Here is a 21,506-nt window from a genome sequence, read left to right on the forward strand (position 1 = left end):
GCCAAGCTAGGACCATAGAAAGGATCCAGTTTGGAATGGACCAACACTGGATGTCCTAGAGGGAGCTGGAGCAGGGAACTAGAATTGGAGAGTGGAGCTGGAAGTTAGTAGCAGAGAGGTGATCACTAAAGCTATAAGAACAAGTAAGCTTTTTGAATGGGAAATAACAGGAGTTATGTAGACCTAGGACTAATCTTGAAGCCCCAAAGGGATGCTTTCTAGACCATAGCTGATTCCACACGTGCTGTGGCAACAAGTTGGACAGGGAAAGGGAAGAAATTCCCCTTGGTCAACAGCTTAGGGAACCTCTCAGTTTCTAGCTATGCCCAGGTCCTGCATGGTATCTTAATCTCAGGATTAGATATTGATTCAGGTGAATTCCCACATCCACTCCCCCTGAAGCCTGACCAATGCCTGAGGCAACACTTTCATTGTTTTTCTTTCCTTCCTATTCTTTCCTTCCTTCTTTTAATTTCTTCTCAGGAAAGGCCATGTATCTTACCTTAGGCCCTTGTCAAGATAAAAGTGAATTGCTGCAAGTTATTTTAGGATCCCTGCTGTTCTCTAGATCAATCCTCATTCGGGGTTCTTGCACACATACGGGATGACAGAGAGGTTGAGAAATGGAATGTTTTTGAGAAGATATTCCAAATTACTAGATGCACATTTTTTCGGAGTCCTGTCCTCAAGATATGGGATAGAGAAGGGGCCCTTATGATTCACTTCTTTAAAAAGCTTTGTGGCTTATCTCTCTCCTTGGGAAGCATCTGGTGTGTTTACAGACATAGCTTAAATCCACTTACAGACTAACATAGTGATAGGAATGTTAAAAGGATCACATGGGAAGAGAATATCTCCAACTTTAGCATACTAGTCAGTGTTCACGAGAGAAATGAAACCAATGGGAGCAATAGCTAGATAGAGATGCAGGAAAATAGGGAGTCTGAGAGAGATTTATTTTAAAGAATTGGTTCATGCAGTTGTGGGGGCTGACAAGTCCAAAATCTGTAGGGCAGACTAACAAGCTGGAAATGAAGACAGGGTTTCCATGCTACAGTCTTGAGGCAGAATTTCTTCTATAATAAACCTGTCTTTGCTTTCAGGCTTTCAGCTGATCAAATGAGGCCCATCCACATTATAGAGTGTAATCTGCTTTACTTAAAGTCTACTGATTGTTAGATGTTAATTATATCTTAAAACAATACCTTCATAGCCGCAATGTATAGACTAATATTTGACTAAGTAACTAAGCACCATAGCCTAGTGAAATCAACACATAAAATTGTCCATCATACTGCATTCTCAGTAACAATCCATCCAGAAGCTGTGACTTCCCTTCCCGAGTCTAGGAGAATGAGATATTGCCGTTTCTGTGACAAGGAAACCTCTAGCCAATAAAGAACAGCGGCGACAGTAGAACAGCTCAAGGAAATCTCTGTATGGGCCACGCCTGGAGCTTGCACGTCACTTCCTTCCACATTCCGTCAGCCATAACTCATAACACTGAACCTGGGAATCATAGTTTAGCAGGGTATGGAAAAATGGGATATAAGTTTGTGGCCAGTGTCTGCCACAGATTCAAAATTTCTAGCTTCCGGTACTCAACGGATGGTAGTTTTGTTAACTAAGACAAGCACACAGAAGAGAAGATGTGATGGAAAAATACTGAACCCGGTTTTTAGCACATAGAGTCTTGAATGCCTATGGAATATTCAGATCAAGATGTTCTGTTGACAGCCTGAAGTGATCAGGGAAGATGCTGGCATTAGAGGTCAAGATTTAGAGAGTATTTGGCTGGTGGGTATCATAACGAGAAAGGGAAAAGAGAAGAAAGAGGATGAATTTTTAAAGAGTCAAGTAAAGAAAAAGCAGCTGGTGAAAGTTTTTAGGTTGAGAACAAAGCAAAAAGGATGGGATCTCAAATGTTAAGGGAGGAAAGAGTTTCAAAAAAGGGAGTGGTCCATAGTGTCTTATGCATAGAAAAATGAAGACAATTCAGAAAACGCTATTTGCATTTAGTTATTCCTTTCTCTCTACCACATTCAAAATCCTCCCTCAGATTGTTCTCCTTTTGGAAAAGCAAATCAACCAGCTTACTGCAAGATATGAACACCAGGGTTCAAGATAGTGGATCGAGCACAAGCATTTATCTTCTCACCTAATATACCATTAAAATGCAGCAAACGAATAAAAAAAAAAAGTGTACAAATCCACAACAGAGAGAACAAGATAGTCTTCAAAATAGTTCTACAAAACAAAGAGTGGAGAGAGGAGTGTTGATAGAGAGCAGAGTAAGCCAAAACTAACAGAGCCTTCCTGAATCCAGAAGAGGCTCCCAGCTGGGTGAAGCAAGGGAAAGAAAGAGTAAGAGAGAAGAGAGGAGCCTAAAACATGAGATGGGAATAAAAGACAGACAGTGGAGGAGGAAATTGTGAGTCTAAAAGGTAAGTACAAAGGAGGAGATGAGGAGGAGAATTAATTTCTACCTGAAGCTCTGAGATCATCTCCTGAGGGTTACGGGTGCTCTGACCACAGATCTCAAGAACAGAAGTACAACAGCAGCAATATTGAGTTGATTGGGCAGTACTACTTGCCTGGGTTTTATAACACACATGCTGTTTGTTGTTTTTCAGTGTAAAACTAACCTATAGATCAATCATGGAGAACTGATTACAGGAGACATAAAAATAGCTTTCTTCCTTCTTAATACTCTTTTCTCTTGGTTCCACACCTTGGAAACCACTTTGAAAAACTTCTGCTTTAAATTCTCCTAAAAGATACTTTTATATCTATAAAATACATTTCTTGATTTAGCAATTTGAAACATTGTGCGCTAACTTCCTGTTACGCAGAAGGGTCTTGGGTCAACACCGCATAACTTGTGTGAAAAAGTCAGTGTGAATTTGTGCAACACCATGGTTCTGGTCAACGGATGCTAAGCATTATCTGTACTGTTTAGTTTTTATTTTTAACAACAAAAGCATATTGCTTTTGAAATAAAAACAAACTTTAAAAAATGATGGCTGACAGTCATTCAACCTGTTATCTCTCCCATGAGCATTTTATTTTTATTAGGGGATAAGACCCTAACTCCAAATAATGAATCTGTAATGAAGCTGTTCAGAAATCAAAGTAGGTTATAATGGAGATTCTCAAGGTTCGGGAAACCGCCTCTTGTGGGAAGTTGTCAGTTCTGCATGCGAATGCCTATGTGGTCAATAAGATTTCCTGATGTCTCTTGCTTCCCATAAATTAAGCTAGACAATTCCTCCAATGCACAAGTACCAGCTCCATAAGATAATCCCTGCAACTCCCTGAGTCCTTAATTATTAAAATTAACAAACAAAATAATAGCTAATCTATTATATCTCAATCCCCCATCCACTCTTTCTGGTTATCTGACTCTGTGGGTCACTGTCTTAAGTCCCCTGGGAAGCTTTTGAAGTTAGGAGGGAGCGTATTGTTCAGGTGTAAGTTGAGGGGAGGTGCTGGGAAGAGGGAAAAGAAAAATGTAGTAAGTGATTAATTATATTCTTGGTTTAGCCCCCTCCATAGAAGACTTGGTCAAAAGCAAATGTCTCTGTTTCCAATTCTTAGCACAAAGAGTCACAGATATCTGGAGAGGATGTATGTCTCTTAGATTTATAAAACATTAAAGAAACAAGGTTGCGAGTTTCGGTCCAAAGTCACCTTAGTCACTTCAAGATGTGAGAAATGTATACTGGCAATTCTATGACAGATATACTATATATTTTGCTGCAATGGAAATTAAGATAGAGAAAAACTGTGATTATGTTTTTAAAAGGAATCTCTATCTTTTGAAGAATTATACTGAAATGTGAATGTATTAAATTATCTGCTATCTGGAGTTTGCTTTTAAACAATCCAGTTTGTGGGGTAGTGTGGCAATGGAAGTAAAAATGAAATGTCAGATGGCTAACAAACACATGAAAAGATGCTCAACATCACTCATTATCAGAGAAATGCAAATCAAAACCACACTGAAATACCATCTCAGCCTGGTCAGAACGGCTGCTACAAAAAGTCTACAAACAATAAATGCTGGAGAGGGTATGGAGAAAAGGGAACCCTCTTACACTGTTGGTGGGAATGCAAACTAGTACAGCCACTATGGAGAACAGTGTGGCGATTCCTTAAAAAACTGGAAATAGAACTGCTATACAACCCAGTAATCCCACTGCTGGGCATACACACCAAGGAAACAGAATTGAAAGAAACACGCATACCCCAATGTTCATTGCAACACTGTTTACAATAGTTAGGACATGGAAGCAACCTAGATGCCCATCGGCAGATGAACGGGTAAGAAAGTTGTGGTACAAACACACTGTGCAATATTACTCAGCTATTAAAAAGAACGCATTTGAGTCAGTTCTGAGGTGGATGAAACTGGAGCCTAATATACAGAATGAAGTAAGTCAGAAAGAAAAACATCTATACAGTATATTAATGCATATATGTGGAATTTAGAAAGATGGTAACGACGACCCTATATGCAAGACAGCAAAAGAGACACTGATATAAAGAACAGACTTTTGGACTCTGTGAGAGAAGGCGAGGGAGGGATCATTTGAGAGAATAGCATTGAAACATGTATATTACCACATGTGAAATAGATGACCAGTCCAAGTTTGATGCCTGAAACAGGGTACTCAAAGCTGGTGCACTGGGACAACCCAGAGGGATGGAATGGGGAAGGAGGTGGGAGGGGGCTTCAGGACGGGGGGGCACATGTACACTCATGGCTGATTCATGTCAATGTATGGCAAAATCCACCAAAATATTGTAAAGTAATTAGCCTCCAATTAAAATAAACAAATTGATTTTTTTTTTAAAATGAAACTTATCCATGAGCAGATAATTCTTGAAGTTGAAAGATGGGTACATGAAAGTTAATTATATTCTTTTTACTTGTGTGACACACATATATACATATACTTATCTGAAATTGTCTACAACAAACATTTTTTAAAAACATTAAAAAGAAAGAAAAAGAAATTAAAACAGGCCACCACAGCAAGGTTTTAAAGAAATGAAGCCTTAAGCATATGGAATTGGATATTGTTTCACACAAGCTGTCTTCATTTCAGAGAGACTGACATGGTTACAGAATATTACAGAAAAATACGACTGGAAGATATTTCAAATCTTTTCACAGCTACAGAAATTGAAGCTCAGGCTGAAGAACTTGTTCAAATTACCTAGTTAGTTCCAGGGACAGACTTGAAACACTGATGGTGTAAAGAGGGGGAAAAAAAATCCTTCTATCCTCTTAAGTTTTGTAGTAGGGTCTAAGAATTAAACCAACATGAGACAGATTAATACAAATTATATTTAATATTTTTACATATACGTGGGCATCTTCAGAATAAAAATAAAGACCCGAAGAAGGCCAAAAATCTGTTATGCCAGAAAGTTTATATACCAATTTTACATGAAGAACTACAGATGTTGGGAATTTGACAAGATAAAAGGGCTTAAGCTGGGAGGCAGGAAATTGTGAGACAGTAACTAGGAAATATATGGGAAAACCAATGGAAGATAGGGGTTATTTTAGTAGCTTTGTTTGTGCAGGGCCTCTTAGGCACTGACTCCCAATCTCTGGTGATAAGAATGTTCTTCTCATCCTGGTACACAGAGGACATCTTTCTCATGGGAAATTTTATGGCTTGCTTTTAGATAGAAAGGGTGGGGAGTCAAGGAGCCCTTCCTGCATCTATTTCCCAGGTGCCTTCAGTTCAAAATAGTAATATGCCAAAGGGACATATTTGGGGTGGCATGTTCTGAACCACTCTTTCAATGGCAAATCTTCATCCATCTATTCACTCAGTCAATAAATACGTATGGAGCATTTACCATGTATTCAATACTGTGTAGACTCTCAATAAATGCAAGCATAAGTGCCCACACAGGCATTATTAATTGACCCACCAGACTCTTTTCCTAGAATACTATTCAACATAGTGTTCCAGGTAATCATTGGAAATAAATCCTATTTGTGGTCAACAGACAGAGGTGTTAGCTTTAAACTCTTCTCCTTTAATTTATTTAAAATGCAATATAAATTATTGGACTAGTCACCTTAAATGTTCCAAGGGAAGTACTTCCACAAAGACCCACAACATAAGATGTAGCTCTTAAGGGGCTACAGGTGCTCACACTCATGGTCCAACTGCCAAGCGTGGGCAGGATAGCACCTCTTTATATAACCATGAAGTCACAATGTTTGCTCTTAACATTTACTTCTCTAAGACCCTCCAGCTCAGTTGGCCAGGGTGAAGGTGTGTCCGCATTCTGAGTCAAAATTGCCTCCCTGAACCTGGACAACAGCAACTCAGGTTGGCCTGTTAGCATAGTTGCTTGGGTCAATACAAGGTTCCCTGCTCAGCTTACGGAATTAGGAAATCAGGTGAAAAAAGAGTCAGTGTGAGTGATCAAGCATTAAAGCAGCTTACCACTCAGTGAAAAGTAGTTGAGGAGGAGGTAGGGAAGGAGTGTGCAGATTTAATGACCCCTTTTATGGTGAACTTGATACCAAATGTGACACTATCCCAATAATCTGCTTTGCTACCTTGGGCTATGGGAATATCCTTGAAGCCTCTCTCAAACACTCAGTCATTCAACAAACACTGTCTGACTACTTATGTCAGGCACTCTTCTAAGCCCTAGAGAAGAAGACATAAAAAAGTCTAGGCCCTTAGGAAACTTGCAGCCTGAAATCTGTATCAGTTCAGTTCAGTTCAGTTCAGTCGCTCAGTCGTGTCCGACTCTTTGCGACCCCATGAATTGCAGCACGTCAGGCCTCCCTGTCCATCACCAACTCCTGGAGTTCGCTCAAACTCACGTCCATCGAGTCAGTGATGCCATCCAGCCATCTCATCCTCTGTCGTCCCCTTCTCCTCCTGTCCCCAATCCCTCCCAGCATCAGGGTCTTTTCCAACGAGTCAACTCTTCGTATGAGGTGACCAAAGTACTGGAGTTTCAGCTTTAGCATCATTCCCTCAAAAGAAATCCTGGGGCTCATCTCCTTCAGAATGGACTGGTTGGATCTCCTTGCAGTCCAAGGGACTCTCAAGAGTCTTCTCCAACACCACAGTTCAAAAGCATCAATTCTTCAGCGCTCAGCCTTCTTCAGAGTCCAACTCTCACATCCATACATGACCACAGGAAAAACCATATCCTTGACTAGACAGACCTTTGTTGGCAAAGTAATGTCTCTGCTGAGACTCATAAATAAACATACACAATAGAGGGTTTTGGATTATTGGAGAAGTAACACTGAATAGAAATTTTTTAACCAAAGAAACTGTATAGGAGATCATGATAGGCTACATAATTTGCAAAGCCCAGTGCAAAATAAAAATGCTGAGCTCCTTATTTTAAAGTTGTTAAAAATTTCAAGGCAGCAGCAACACAGCATTAAACCAAGCAAGGAGCCCTTCTAAGTGCAGGATTCTGTGTAACTATGCAGATTCTGTGCTCATCAGATTGGCCTTGTTGTAGATTCTGGTCTCCAGAAAGATAAGGACCAGTCCTGACAACACTCAGCTTAATAGTTATGAAAGGAGAAGTAGATAATTCAGAATAAGTCCTGTGTCTTCCTGCACTGAGGATAACTGCTACTCTGCAACTGAGCATCGTGGTGACCCAGCAGACAGACCATGCAGTGATTCTGTGTGTCCCAATCCTATTTCTCGAGCCCGTCTATTTCTACAGCTCATTTCTGTAGCACATCTATACATGTGGCAGATTCTCATCCATGTCTCCCTGCACAGTTCCTCATGATGCACAGACAAGCAGTTCCAAGACAGCTGATTCTGTGTCTGGCTTTGGAGACTGTTAGCTAGCTGAGATTAGTCTTCAGTGACAATGTGAGTGCAGACACTCTGGGTTCCAATGCAGGTGCACCCGTCTGGAGGAGAAGAAATAGATATTTGAAAGGCAGTAAATTATCCTTCTGCACCTGATACACACTGTCATATTAACAAAACCAGCTGGTTCCTGAAAATGCATGCCTTGGTCCACTGGGAAACCAAAAACAGCAAATGTTCTTGAATATGCTAACAGCTCTAATAAGAGTGAAGAGCGCTTAATTAAAGAAGTAATTAGCTTTTTACACAAGAAGGAACAAACAGATGAACATACACACAACACAGAGATATCAATAACTTCTAGTTTAAGCACACAGTTTGAAAGGGAATGGTATTTGCTGGTTTGGAGGGATAAACTTAATGTTCTCCAGCAATATGGATGGACCTCGAGATTATCATACTAAGTGAAGTAAGTCAGACAAAGACAGATATTAAATGAAATCACTTATATGTGAAATCTAAAATATGATATAAATGAACTTATTTATTAAACAGAAACAGACTCACAGATGGAAAGCAAACTTGTGGATAAATTAGGAGTTTGGGATTAGCAGACACAAATTACTATATATACATAAACTACAAGGTTTTTGTATATACAGTATATATATAAAAATTGTATAGCACAGGGAACTGTATTCAGTATCTTACAAAAAACCATAATGGAAAAGAAGGTGGAAAAACAAAACAACTCTGCCTTGCCAATAGCTGGTCTTTTGGATTTCTATTTCCTTTTATTGTTGCCCCTCTTGGATTCTCTTTCTTACCTTCACATCTGTGTGGTAAGAGACCTTTACCATAAGTGGAGTGACCATTTGCTTGGGAGGGATGCCCCACCCTGGTGAGGACCAGAGGGTGGATGGCCAAAGCCAGCTCTGCTGCAGTTCCCCTAGAGAAATGCTCACTTTCCTCTGTCCTTTCCTGCGGTCGCCTTTCCTGCCTCCCCTCCTGATGGACATGGTAATGTCTAAAGGCCAGGATTCAGAAGGTAGGCCTAGCGTACAAGAGGATGGCCTTGACACACATGCGGTAGAGGCCAACTAATAAAACTGAAGGGTTGGAGGTCATAAATCTGACGTTTGCATAAAAGGTCCCTTCCACATAACTTCTTCATGACTCTCTGATTCAGCTCTCACTTTATGACTTATTTTAATTCAATTAAATCCAATGAGCACTTACAAGCCTAATATGGACAAGATTCTCTCAAAATCAGAAACAACATTTTATTATAGCTTGTGAAAAAAAATGAGTTTATTCTGATTTGTTTATGACAGGTATTAATGAGTTGACGTTACACATAATATGATCCACACAAAGTTGGTCTTAGTCCCTTAAAAAGCAAATGTCTAATTTTGGAATTTAACTAAGACCAGCAGAGTCATCAAAGCTAGCCAGCTAAGTAGAAGCGGGAGCCAAAAAGCTTTTCATTAAAACTGCTGAACAGAGTTCCATCTCTGGCCTCTGCCTCCTTCTTCCCTGTGATTCTCAGCAATGGCTCATGATATGTGCACAGCATGCTACCCATGGAGGCCACAGATCCTGTTAAGTACTTTTATTCCTATTCAGTTAAGTCTTCTCCCAGGACCTGGCCTCTAACTGTTTACATTGTACACTTTGAAAGTCTTGATCTATTGCCCAAAATTAAAATAATCCTCTACACTCTTAACCTTTTTGCTCACTACCTCCTCTCCTTCCTGGCTTCAACTGAAAATTTGGATTTCCCTGGAAGATTCTTAGGTCCTTTGCAGCCCTTGCAAGTAGAGACAGCTCATCTGGGCACACAGGCTCTATCTGATGGCCAGAGGTAGTGTCTCCTGGCTTTAGGCTTCTGCCCACAGAATATGGTTCTTCCATATTTTTTCAAAAGACTTCCCTTTGAAAATATCATATCAACCAGCTTCCCATCTCTATTTATTTCCTATAAGTGCTGTAACAAACTATCACAAACTAAGTAGCATAAAACATCACACATTTATTGTCTTAGCATTCTGGAAGACGGAGTCCAAAATGGGTTTCATGGGGCTGGAGTCAAGGTGTCCGCAGGTCTGCATTCCCTCTGGAGGCTCCAGGGCAGAATCCATTCCCTTGCCTTTTCCAGCTTCTGTCAGCTGCTTGCATTTCTTGGCTTCCTCCATCTTCAAAGCTGGCGATTGCATCACTCAGACCTAGGCTTGCACTGACATCACACCTCTTCTGCTTCCCATCCCTACCCCCTCACCCCCAGCCTTTCTCTCTTTTAAGGATCCTTGTGATTATGTTGATCCTATCTGGATAATCCAGGATGATCTCCCTTCCACAGAATCCTTGACTTAACCACATCTGCAAAATCCTTTTTGCTATTCAAGGTAATAGGTTTACAGGTTTTGGAGATGAGGACATGGACATGTTATTCCCCTTCTCTCCATTCTGTACTTCCCATCTCCAGGAAGCCTAGGCATTCCTCTATTCCTCTTATATCAAGTCCCCTGATGGAGAGATTTCTATCTTCATTCTTTCCATCGTCCTCAATGATGTCTAGCCTTGATCTCTTGCTTCCTTGATCTCTTTGTGCTCTTCACTTTATCCTTCTAAGTCTCTCTTTTTTGGCACCCTGGGCCTTGTCATCACTCACATTTGCACCTCAAGCTATTCAGAAATTCTGCTCAGATCGTGGTCTCCACTGCTTCCCTCTAAACATGCTCTTTGATTTCATCAAGACCTGGGTTCCAAATTCTGATCTGTAAGCAACCCACTCTCCGGTTAATCCCTTCCATAACATGTTTATTAGCGACTCCATTTCCTTTGCCTCTTTGGCATCCTTTCTCTCCTTCCTTGATGACTCATGACAGAATCAGACCATGAGGGCCTCAGAGTCGTCTGGGTAAGTATCCTACCATTGCACTGCCCAGCGTCCCTAAGAACTGGTCCATCCAAGCCACTCTACAAGGCTTTCTCTTGCCTCTGGTGAGTTCCCTCTTGCAGGCTCCATGTTGAAAATTTCAAACACAGGCTTCTCAAACTTCCCACACAATCTCCACATCCCTTACTCTTGACATGAGATATGTTCTCAGAATCCAAAGAGAAACTAGAGACCAAGCAAGTCAGAGCCTCTTTGTTGATCTACCTAAGATGCATCTCTTCTTGTCTCTTTCTGTTACAGGGAAAGGGGTCCCTCTTTCAAAGGCCAAGCCCTCTCTTATGTGGTAAATCTCCTTTCCATCAATTTCCTCCTCTTTTAGACTAACTTAGTCTCCCTCCACTCATTCTCTTCATAAATACTTTCACGTTTTTCTAGTCTAAACATCACCCTTCCCTTCACTCTTCAAGTGACTCATCAAATATCTCTTTCCCCACAAAGTTGTTATAGGGATAAACTGCAGGACATTACTGAACCTGAAAAAAGCTAATCACTTCAGTATGAAATAAGGTGAATTTATTCATCTCTAGCCTGGAAAATCCCATGGACGGAGGAGCCTGGTAGGCTGCAGTCCATGGGGTCGTTGAGGGTCGGACATGACTGAGCGACTTCACTTTCACTTTTCACTTTCATGCATTGGAGAAGGAAATGGCAACCCACTCCAGTGTTCTTGCCTGGAGAATCCCAGGGACGGGGGAGCCTGGTGGGCTGCCGTCTCTGGGGTCACACAGAGTCGGACAAGACTGAAGTGACTTAGCAGCAGCAGCAGAATGATCTGGAGGTAGGAGAGAATACAGATTTGTGGCATAAACCTAAAGATGTAGTGGTGGGGTTCTCCTTGTAAAAAGAACACAAAATTAGGCACAAACATATAAGGCCTTGGAAAGGACAGGTAAAAATAATGAATCTTGAAGTTCAAACCTTATTATAAAGTTTCACAGTAGATCTGCCCCTGTGCATGGGACAGTGTGGAGCCATTCCAATAATTGAGAATGTTGCTGAGAAAGCATACATGTAGTAACTGCATTATGTTGCTTGAGAAAAGTGCTTCCCAGGGAGTAGTAAGCATATCATTGCTAGTATTCAAGCATTGGGGGAATAACAGATAATTGATTTTTTTTCAGAGTTATGTCTTTAGATTTACAGTTGCCTTCTCTTTGTGGCAAAGGATACTTGCTTTGCATTTATGCTCATAACATTTTTTTAAAATAAATCTTTATTCTTAATTTTAAGTAAATTAATTTTTAGAAATTAAACTAATGATGGGACACATTGGTGGCACAAGGGTACGTCAAATATTATGAAAATTGTATGAGAATGATTGTTTGGGAAACACTGAAGTAACAGGAATAGGATGGTTTCTCTAAGAAAGAAATCCAGAGAAATAAAATCTGTCAGCATGACTCCACTGCTGCTCAAAGGAGACGGAACCATAACTGGTAAGCATGAGCACCTGAGGGCATGTCCCTGGTGAAGATGGGTGCACGAGATATCATAGACTGAGGACACCAGTCGCCTTATCTTGCTCTGAGTTCTTGCTTCCTGGTAACATTTTGATTATAACATTAGGCTTTGGCAGCAAGCTATAGTGCTCTCATCAGCAAACTATGAACATCTGGATTTCTCAGTAGTTTATTACTCAGCACCAATTAATCAATCAACATTCTGGTTTTCAAACATAAGCTCTCATGGACTTGGAGACTTGTCAGAAACTCTGTTTCTGAGCCTGCCAGACTGTGGAACGGAGATAAGTTGGTCAAGGTGACGTCACCTGTCTACTTGTCTAGGTGGCCAGCACCCCTCTCTTTCCTCAGGTGCCAACTGACCCACTGCATGACTTTTACATCAAACCACTGCCTGACTTGCTCCTCAGCATTTTCAGCCAGTCTCTGGCCTTGCTGTTAACCTAGTCTGCCCTCAGGAAGTGCAACCATGGTCTTATGTGATCTGGACTTCTATTTAGAGCACATCTTCACTGACCTCCCTTTGAATGCTTTTGAGCCTTTGATGCCAATCATCTACTTTCTTAGTTCTCTGCCAAATCTTTAAAAAACTATTTTCTTAGAGTCACAGATGTAGAAAACAAACTTAAGGTCATTAGGGGGGGAAGTGAGAGGAGAGGGATAAATTGGAAGATTGGGATTGACATATACACACTGCTGCTGCTGCTGCTAAGTCACTTCAGTCGTGTCCGACTCTGTGCGACCCCATAGACGGCAGCCCACCAGGCTCCCCTGTCCCTGGGATTCTCCAGGCAAGAACACTGGAGTGGGTTGTCATTTCCTTCTCCAATGCATGAAAGTGAAATGTGAAAGTGAAGTCACTCAGTCATGTCCGACCCTCAGCGACCCCATGGACTGCAGCCTACCAGGCACCTCCCAGGGATTTTCCAGGCAGGAGTACTGGAGTTGGGTATATACACACTACTATGTACAAAATAGATAGCGAATAAGGACTTACTCTCTAGCACAAGGAACTCAAATACTCTGTAATGACCTATATGGAAAAAGAATGAAAAAAGAGTGGGTATATGTATATGTATAACTGATTCACAATGCTAACACAATATTGTAAATCAACTATACTCCAATAAATTTTTTAATAAAATAAATAAATAAAAAGTGTTTCCTGCCCAGACTCCACTTTTGCTTACCCCTTAAACGTAGATATGTCCAAGGCAAAAGACAGACAGCAGGGGACCCTGGGGTCAGACCACTTGAGTTAAAATCTACTTATCAACTATGTGTTTGGGCAAGTCATTTAATCTCTCTAAACTCAGATTATTCATCTGAAAAAACAATAACATCTTATAAATAAATTTGCTTTCATTTTGTTTTTTTTTTTTTTTGATGTTGTTGTTCATACCAGATGGTTTGCAGGATCTTAGTTCCCCGACCAGGAATTAAATCCGGGCCCACAACAGTGATAGTGCTGAGTCCTAACCACTGAATCATCAGGGAACTCCCCGATGTCAACTTTAAATAAGATAATCTATGTAAAGTGTAGTGCTTGGCATGTGATGAACACTCGGGAAGTGATAGCCATCTTTTTCTCAGTCACATCCATGGCTTCCATTAGTATATAAGAAAATGAAATGGATTTTTCCAGCCTTGCACTTTCTCCTAAGCACCAAATTGGTATTTTAACTGCCTGCTAAGGTCTTTTCCATTCTAATTTATTTTCCACAATGCTAACAGAGTTTTATCTTTTCTTTTAAGAGTAATCTATGACATCAACCCTCTGGTTATCATGTAATCAACTCCAGGCCTTTCACATCCTGGCTACAGCTCGCCTCCTCACTCCCTCCCCACCTCCACAGGGAGGAACAGCCTACCTCTTGCACTGAGGCCATGATAAATGCTTCGCTCTCTCTCAAGTGTCCTGTCCTCCTCAGAGCCTCCTGTTCTCTCAGTCTAGAAACTCTCCCGGTAAACTCTTGCTCAGCTTCAGCACCCAGCTCAAACAGCGCTTCTGTGACATCTCCTCTGGACCAAGATGCTGTCAATGTCTTACGACAATGTTGGTCATCTTGTACTGACACTATCGTGTGTCTCTCCCCTTCACTTGACTGTGAGCCCACCGAGCGTGAGCAACTTACCACTTGCATGGCATTTTCCTAGAGCAATACCTGTCACGGAAGGCAGAGAAAGAAGGCGGGTACTGAGAAGGTAGCTGGCAGCAGCTACCCTGGTGGAGGGATTGCCAAGTTCCACACACTAGGCCTAGCAGCCTACAGCTATTTCTTCATTCATCCACCTCTGTAATCATTCCTTGTTGCATCTTCTGCCACATTTGCCTGAGAATGCTCCATCTCTGGTTGCAGTAGTTTGCTCAGGCTGCCACAACCATATTCCACAGACTGGGGGGCTTGAGCAAACGAAATTACATTTTCCTCACAGTTCTGGTGACCAGAGGCCATCAGGATTAGTCTTCTGTGAGCGCTCTCTTCTTGAGTTGCAGACAGCTGCCTTCTCTCTGTGTCCTCACATGGCCTTTCTTCTGTGCACATGTGGAATTTAAGAGCCTTTTGCTGTCTCTTTCTCCTCTAATGAGGACACCAGTTCTATGAGATTAAAGCCCACATTTATGACCTTGTTTAACACGTATTACCTCCTCACAGGTCCCTTCTCCAAGTACAATTGACACTGGGGGTAAAGGCTTCAAACACATAAACCTGTGGGGGACACAATTCAGACCATAACACTGGTTAAATCTAACTCTCTCCCTACTCATGCTTGTGCCCAAGCAGCCAGACACAGCTGAAGAAAACCATACACCGTGCCAACTAGTCTCACTTTAAATTTAGGATATTAGACTTCAAGTGAGCCCATCTGGCAAGTCTATGGACATTCCCAGTCCCTCCGCTCACCCCCTCAACCACTCCCTAAGAGGACTATTTCACACCTTCTCTGTCTCCATGCCCACCTCTCTCCTCATCCTCAGTTCATGACCTTACTTTCTATTTCACTGAGGAATTCAAGCATTCACCTCCCCACCTTTCTGCATCTCTTCCTGTAGGTCTTTCTTTCCTTCTACAATACTAGGTGAATCATCCTGAATGTGAAGGACCAGTCAGGCATAGATTTCACCCTCCTCAGCAGCTCTGCAAGAATCCTGTTTCCTGGGGACCTCCATAGTGGTACAGTGGATGGAAATCCACCTGCCAATGCAGGGGACACCAGTTCAATCCCTGATCTAGGAAGATCCCACATGTGGCAGAGCACCTAAAGTCCCTTCACCAGAACTACTGGTCCTGTGCTTTAGGGCCCACAGCTGAATCTACTGAGCCCGCGTGCTGCACTACTGAAGCCTGTGCACCCTGGAGCCTGTGCTTGGCAACAAGAGAAGCCACTGCAATGAGAAGGCCACGCACCGCAATGAAGAGTAGCCTCCGCCAGCCCCAACTAGAGAAAAGCCCGTGTGCAGCAATGAAGACCCAGCACAATGAATAAATTAAAAAAAAAAAAAAGAATCCTGTTTCCTACAACATCAATTTCCACCTTTTTATTAGATAATTTCCTTCAGCATAAAATCTGAAGCATATGACATAGACACAATATCTCCCAGCTTAAAAGAAAAAAACAGACAACAACAAAAAACTTCCTAGAGCCCACCTCTTCTGGCTGCTGCTTCATTTTGCTTTGTAGAAAAATTCATTGAAAGAATGATGAAATAACTCTCTCTCCCCTTCTTTACCACCCATTCTCTCTGGAACCCACACCAATGAGGTGGTCATCTTCCCAGTTTATCAAAAATATTTTCCTTGAGGTCACCAACAGTCTCTGGTGGCTAAACCAAGCAGCAATTCCCAGTTCTTATCTAACTCAACCCATGAGCAGCATTGACAGGGTCTACCACTCCCTCCTTCTTGTCTCCCTTGGCTTCCAAGATAGCTTGCTCCTCTGCTCTTGGTGTCCCTCACATTCTTAGGTTCAGTTGCTGGATACCCCCACTTTCATTCCTCTATAGCATGAAGCCTCAGGCCTCTGGCTCAGACCTTTTTCTTCTCTACAGTTGCTCTCTCGGTGCCAGGATCTTGGCTTTAACTATCATTTTTTATTCCAAAGACTCACCAGTTTACATCTCTAGCTCAGACTTCTCCCATAAACTCTTGTCGTGTTCTATGCATGCATGCACGCTCAGTTGCTTCGTTGTGTCCAACTCTTTGGACCTCGTGAACTGTAGCCTGCCAGGCTCCTCTGTCCATGGGATTTTCAGGCATGAATACTGGAGTGAGTTGTCATTTCCTCCTCCAGGGGATCTTCCCAACTTATGGATCAAACCGTGTCTTCTGAATTGCAGGCAGATTCTTTACCACTGAACTACCAGTTAAGCCCATTGCATAGTTTATCGACCCCTCCAAATCAACATATCCAGAACAGAACTCTTAGTTTTCTTTACCAAAGTTGTTCTTTCTTAGTGCTCTCCATCTTAATAAACTACATCATGATTCACATAGTTTTTCAGGCTCCAGACCTTGAAATCATTCTTGACTCTTAAACAAATCATATTCAACATACCAGCAAATCATGTAGAGTCTAACCATGAAATAGATTGAAGATTTACTCATCTTTATCTTCTTTCCTGCTGCCAACTTGGTCCTTGCCATGAGGACTTTTCTCTTGAATTACTGCAACAGCCTCTTACTATATATTAATATCTTGTCTCACTGCTTCCATTCTTGAGTCACTACCAATCTTTTCTTCACACAGCAGCCAGAATAAGCCTTTAAAAAGTAGTCAGATTGTATCATTCTTCTGCTTAACATGTTTTGATGGCTGTCATCACACGGAATAAAACCTAAAGCCTTCAAGGCTTGGTTCTTTAGCATCAGACACTGTTGACCTTCTGTGGTCTGACCTTCTTCTCTGTCACCCCTGCTCTCTTGCTGTGCTCCCAAAACAGCTAAAGGAAGAGCAAAAGGGTCAAACACATGTCTGCCTCAGGGCCTTTTACTTGCTGTTGCCTCTGCCAGGAACCCTCCTTCCTCAGATAACCACATAGTTTTCACCCTCACTTTATCAGATTGTTGCAGAAACGCAAGTATGTGTGCCCAATGTACAGTGAGGCCAAACAATCAGGCCAAACAATGACTGAGGCCAAATCATCAGAGTTTGAAACAGAGAAAGGTTTATTATGGGGCTATGTGTGGAGATGGGTGCCTCAGTCCTTAAAAAAACCCAACCTCCCCCACCCCTTTGAGGAAAACGTGGTCACCACTACAGTGGAGACCACTCCTGCTCCTGACTCACCTCTGTTCATTCTCACTGAGGAACCAGTTGGTTGGAAGACGCTCCATAGTCATGGATTGTAAAGATACAGGCAAGACTCCTGTGAAGCCAGAGATGGCAATTCACCAGATTAGAATCACCCTTACCAGCTGCAACCTCAAGTTTTTGGAGAAGGCATGTGCTGACCTGATCAGAGGTGCCAAGGAAAAGAGTCTCAAAGTGAAAGGACTGGTTTGGATGCCTACCAAGACTCTGAGAGTAACTGCAAGGAAAACTCCTTGTGATGAAGGATCTAAGACTTGGGATCATTTCGAGATGAGGGTCCTAAAGCAACTCATTGACCTGCACAGTCCCTCTGAGATTGTTAAGCAAATCACTTCCATCATCATTGAGCCAGGAGTCAAGGTTGAAGTCTTCATTGCAGATGCTTAAATCAACCTAATTGATAATCCGTTGTTAAAAACAAAAGCATCTCCCCAAAAGCCTTCAGCAAAGCCATTTTCTAGGAAAGGTGAGGGAAGTGAAGTGAAGTGAAGTCATTCAGTCATGTCCGACTCTTTGCGACCCAGTAGACTGTAGCCTACCAGGCTCCTCTGTCCATGGGATTCTCCAGGCAAGAATACTGGAGTGGGTTACCATTTCCTTCTCCAGGGGATCTTCCCAACCCAGGGATCGAACCCAGGTCTCCTGCATTGGAGGCAGACGCTTTAACCTCTGAGCCACCAGGGAAGCCCTATGGTGAGGGAGGGGTATGGTTAGTTGTTGCACACTTCTTGGTATCAGATCCTTTATTCTGGAGTCAGGTCATGGTCAGGTAAACAATGTTCTTGTGAGTCTCCACCAATCCATTGTTCTCTGGTCTGACAAGAAAGGGCAAGGTCCCCAGGCATGAGCTTCCCACTCTGAGGTCCAGGTCTGGCTAAGAGGAGGGAGATCTCAACTGAGAGCTCCCTCATGGCCAGGGCCCCAGACCCTGCCCAGCCATCATCACTGAGGGATCCAGGTGCCCAACCCAACTGGCCCTCAGGCTCTTCAGGCCACCCACATGGCAGGGACTAGGTCCCACTGACTGTGTCCTATGCAGACGGCCACTGCCATTAGGTTGCCAAGATGGGGATGGGGGAGAGGTTCACCACAACCTCATAGCCTGGGTCCAGCCAGTGGGCAGCCTTGGCAAGAGCTCTGGAGCCCTACTGCACACAGCCCCGAGCTTGTACCTGTCTCTGCCCCCACAGTTCAGCTACTGGCCCAAGGCCAGGTGAGCCATAGGGTCCCGGGGAGAAGGCCAGGATCCACCTCTTACCTCACTCTCCACCTGACAACCACCACTCCCCTACTGCTGGCTGAATCTGCCCAGTAACAGTCTCTTCTTGACAGTTGCTTGCTGGGGGAGGGGCCCACTGCAGCACTGGCCAATGGCTGAGCAGGACGTCTAATGGTTGTTCACTGACAGTTGCTCATTTGGTGGAGGAGGGGATGGTGCCACTGTGGTGCTGACCAGTGGCTGAGCAATCATTAGTGGTCTTGTGGCAACCATTGCCTGGTAACAGGGTGGGGGGTAATGGCATTGCACAACCCAGTGAAATGTGAAAGTGTTAGTTGCTCAGCTGTGTCTGACTATTTGAGACCCTATGACTGTAGCCCGCCAGGCTCTCTCTCCATGGAATTCTCCAGTCAAGAATACTGGAGTGGGTTGTCATTCCCTTCTCCAGGGGATCTTCTTGACCCAGGGATCAAACCTGTGTCTCCTGCATTGCAGGCTGATCTTTACCACTGAGCCACCTATTACAAGATCTGCTCAAATATCACTTCCTTAGAGAAATTTTCTTTGAGCTGCCTCCTTCCAATCTAAATAACACATTCCACACTCTCTCTTTAGCTTGCTTTATAATCCTCACAACACAGATCTTGATTTGACATGTTACTGTATCTATCTGTGTTCTTGGTGACTGCTTCTCATGCTTGAAAGACAGACCCTGTTGGTTTTTTTCACTGCCTTATTCCCAGCACCAGGACAGTATCTGGCACACAATGAGTGCTTATATTTGTTTACAAGGGATATCTTAACGAAGGACCACAGACTGAAAGCTTTAAACAACAGGAAATGATTTTCTCACAGTTCTGTAGGCCAGAATTCCAAGAACAAGGTGTCTTAGAATTGGGTCCTTCTAAGGGCCATGTGGGAGGAATCTGTTCCAGGTTCTCTCTTGGCTTGTCATGGCCATTTCCCCACTATGTCTCTTCACATTGTCCTCCCTCTACATGTATCTCTGTGAACAAATTTCCCCCATTTATAAGGACACCAGTCATATTGGGTTAGGGCCACCTTAATGACTTCACTCAGAGAAGGCAATGGCACCCCACTCCAGTACTCTTGCCTGGAGAATCCCATGGATGGAGGAGCCTGGTAGGCTGCAGTCCATGGGGTCGCTAAGAGTCAGACAGGACTGAGCGACTTCACTTTCACTTGTCATTTTCATGCATTGGAGAAGGAAATGGCAACCCACTCCAGTGTTCTTGCCTGGAGAATCCCAGGGACGGGGGAGCCGGATGGGCTGCCGTCTATGGGGTCGCACAGAGTCGGACACGACTGAAGTGACTTAGCAGCAGCAGCAGCAGCAGCAGCAATGACTTCACTTAACTTGATTACTTCTCTAAGACCTATCTCAAAACAATGTTTCATACTGAGGTACTGAGACTTAGCATTTCAACATATGAATTTGGGGAAGGTCATAATTCAACACATAAAGTACTTAAAGAATTTTTGTTGAATTAATGAATTCATGAAGACTGACCAACTGGATAAATGAATCTCAAAAACAGTTCTTTATATACTAAACATACTAATCTGTCAGTACGACATATACTTATTTTCCCCGATTTATTGTTCCTCTTTGAACTTCTGATGTCCCACAAGAACATGGTTTATACAAATCCAATCACATTCTCAAAAGCATAACAACTCCACATGTTCCAAAGTTGATATAATTCATTCATCCTAAGAGATGATAATGTCATCTTTATCGAGGGATTCCATGCTGTTTATTGTTGACAAGAGCATCTGGACCCCTTCTGTGAATTAGTCAGAAGTGTGCTTTATCCTGCAGCAACATAAATATACACTAGGGGTTAAGGCAGAGAGAAAAGGTAAAGGGACACTCTGAAAAAATGCAGATCCATCTTTTGTTTACTAATCCTTTTAGTTATAATGGGTGAAAATGCTACTAGACGTGTGAGCTAAATACCATCAACTTTCTCCTGCCAAACATTCCTTCTCCCTTTATTAGAACTCTATAACATATGCAGAATTTCCCTGGCAATCCAGTGGTTAAGAGTCTGAGCTTCCAAAGCAGGGGGCACAGGTTCAATCTCTGGTCAGGGAACTAAGATCCCACATAGTGCATGGTATGGCTGAAAAACAAATAAATAAAAACATATGCAAAGGAAAGAAACAAGATGAAAGTAAATAATTTAAGATCCTCCTGAGGAAAAAGGCAGATATCTAGCATATAGATTAGATATGGATTTTAAAAGTGTCACTGTGTTTTATGGGATTTTTGATTACATAAAGAATTACTTAAGCTTGTAGATAGACAAGATATAGGTAATTGAATACAGGACTCATGATGTTTAACCAGTGCTCACAACTTTGTAAAATATCACCTTGCTATGTGAATAACCCACTGGAAAGGAGAACTTACGTAAATGGAGTTCAGTGTCAAATAAATTAAAATTCAGAGCCAAGCTAATCTGACACACTTAATAATATGCATCATTATAGTGGTGCTTGAAAATTAAGAGTAAATGGGAAATGGTTCACTTGGTGATTTTAATTAGCACCTTACAGTCTAATCAAAATGTCTAGGTTTGGCTCAGAAAGAGGTGAGATTAAACATGGTGAGCATTATCTTGAGCTGGGATCCTTCCAAAGAGACTTTGAACTTCAGGACCCTCGTGTCCAAGTGATAGATATTTTCTTTGGTCCAG

At 42.4% G+C, this 21,506-nt stretch overlaps 1 protein-coding gene and 1 non-coding gene across 2 annotated transcripts; one reads left to right on the forward strand and one right to left on the reverse strand.

Annotated features, from left to right (window-relative positions):
• The first annotated feature begins 17,591 nt into the window (after positions 1-17,591).
• On the forward strand, positions 17,592-17,951 carry LOC102390796 (40S ribosomal protein S20-like). Its single transcript, XM_006064277.4, has one exon. The coding sequence runs from the start codon at positions 17,592-17,594 to the stop codon at positions 17,949-17,951; it is 360 nt and encodes a 119-aa protein (XP_006064339.2).
• Positions 17,952-18,176: 225 nt separating this feature from the next.
• Positions 18,177-18,248, reverse strand: TRNAW-CCA. Its single transcript has one exon. It is a non-coding gene; the product is annotated as a tRNA-Trp (tRNA).
• Between the last annotated feature and the right edge of the window lie 3,258 nt (positions 18,249-21,506).

This window comes from Bubalus bubalis, chromosome 4, assembly GCF_019923935.1.
Source record: "Bubalus bubalis isolate 160015118507 breed Murrah chromosome 4, NDDB_SH_1, whole genome shotgun sequence".
In the NCBI taxonomy this organism is placed as follows: Eukaryota; Metazoa; Chordata; class Mammalia; order Artiodactyla; family Bovidae; genus Bubalus; species Bubalus bubalis.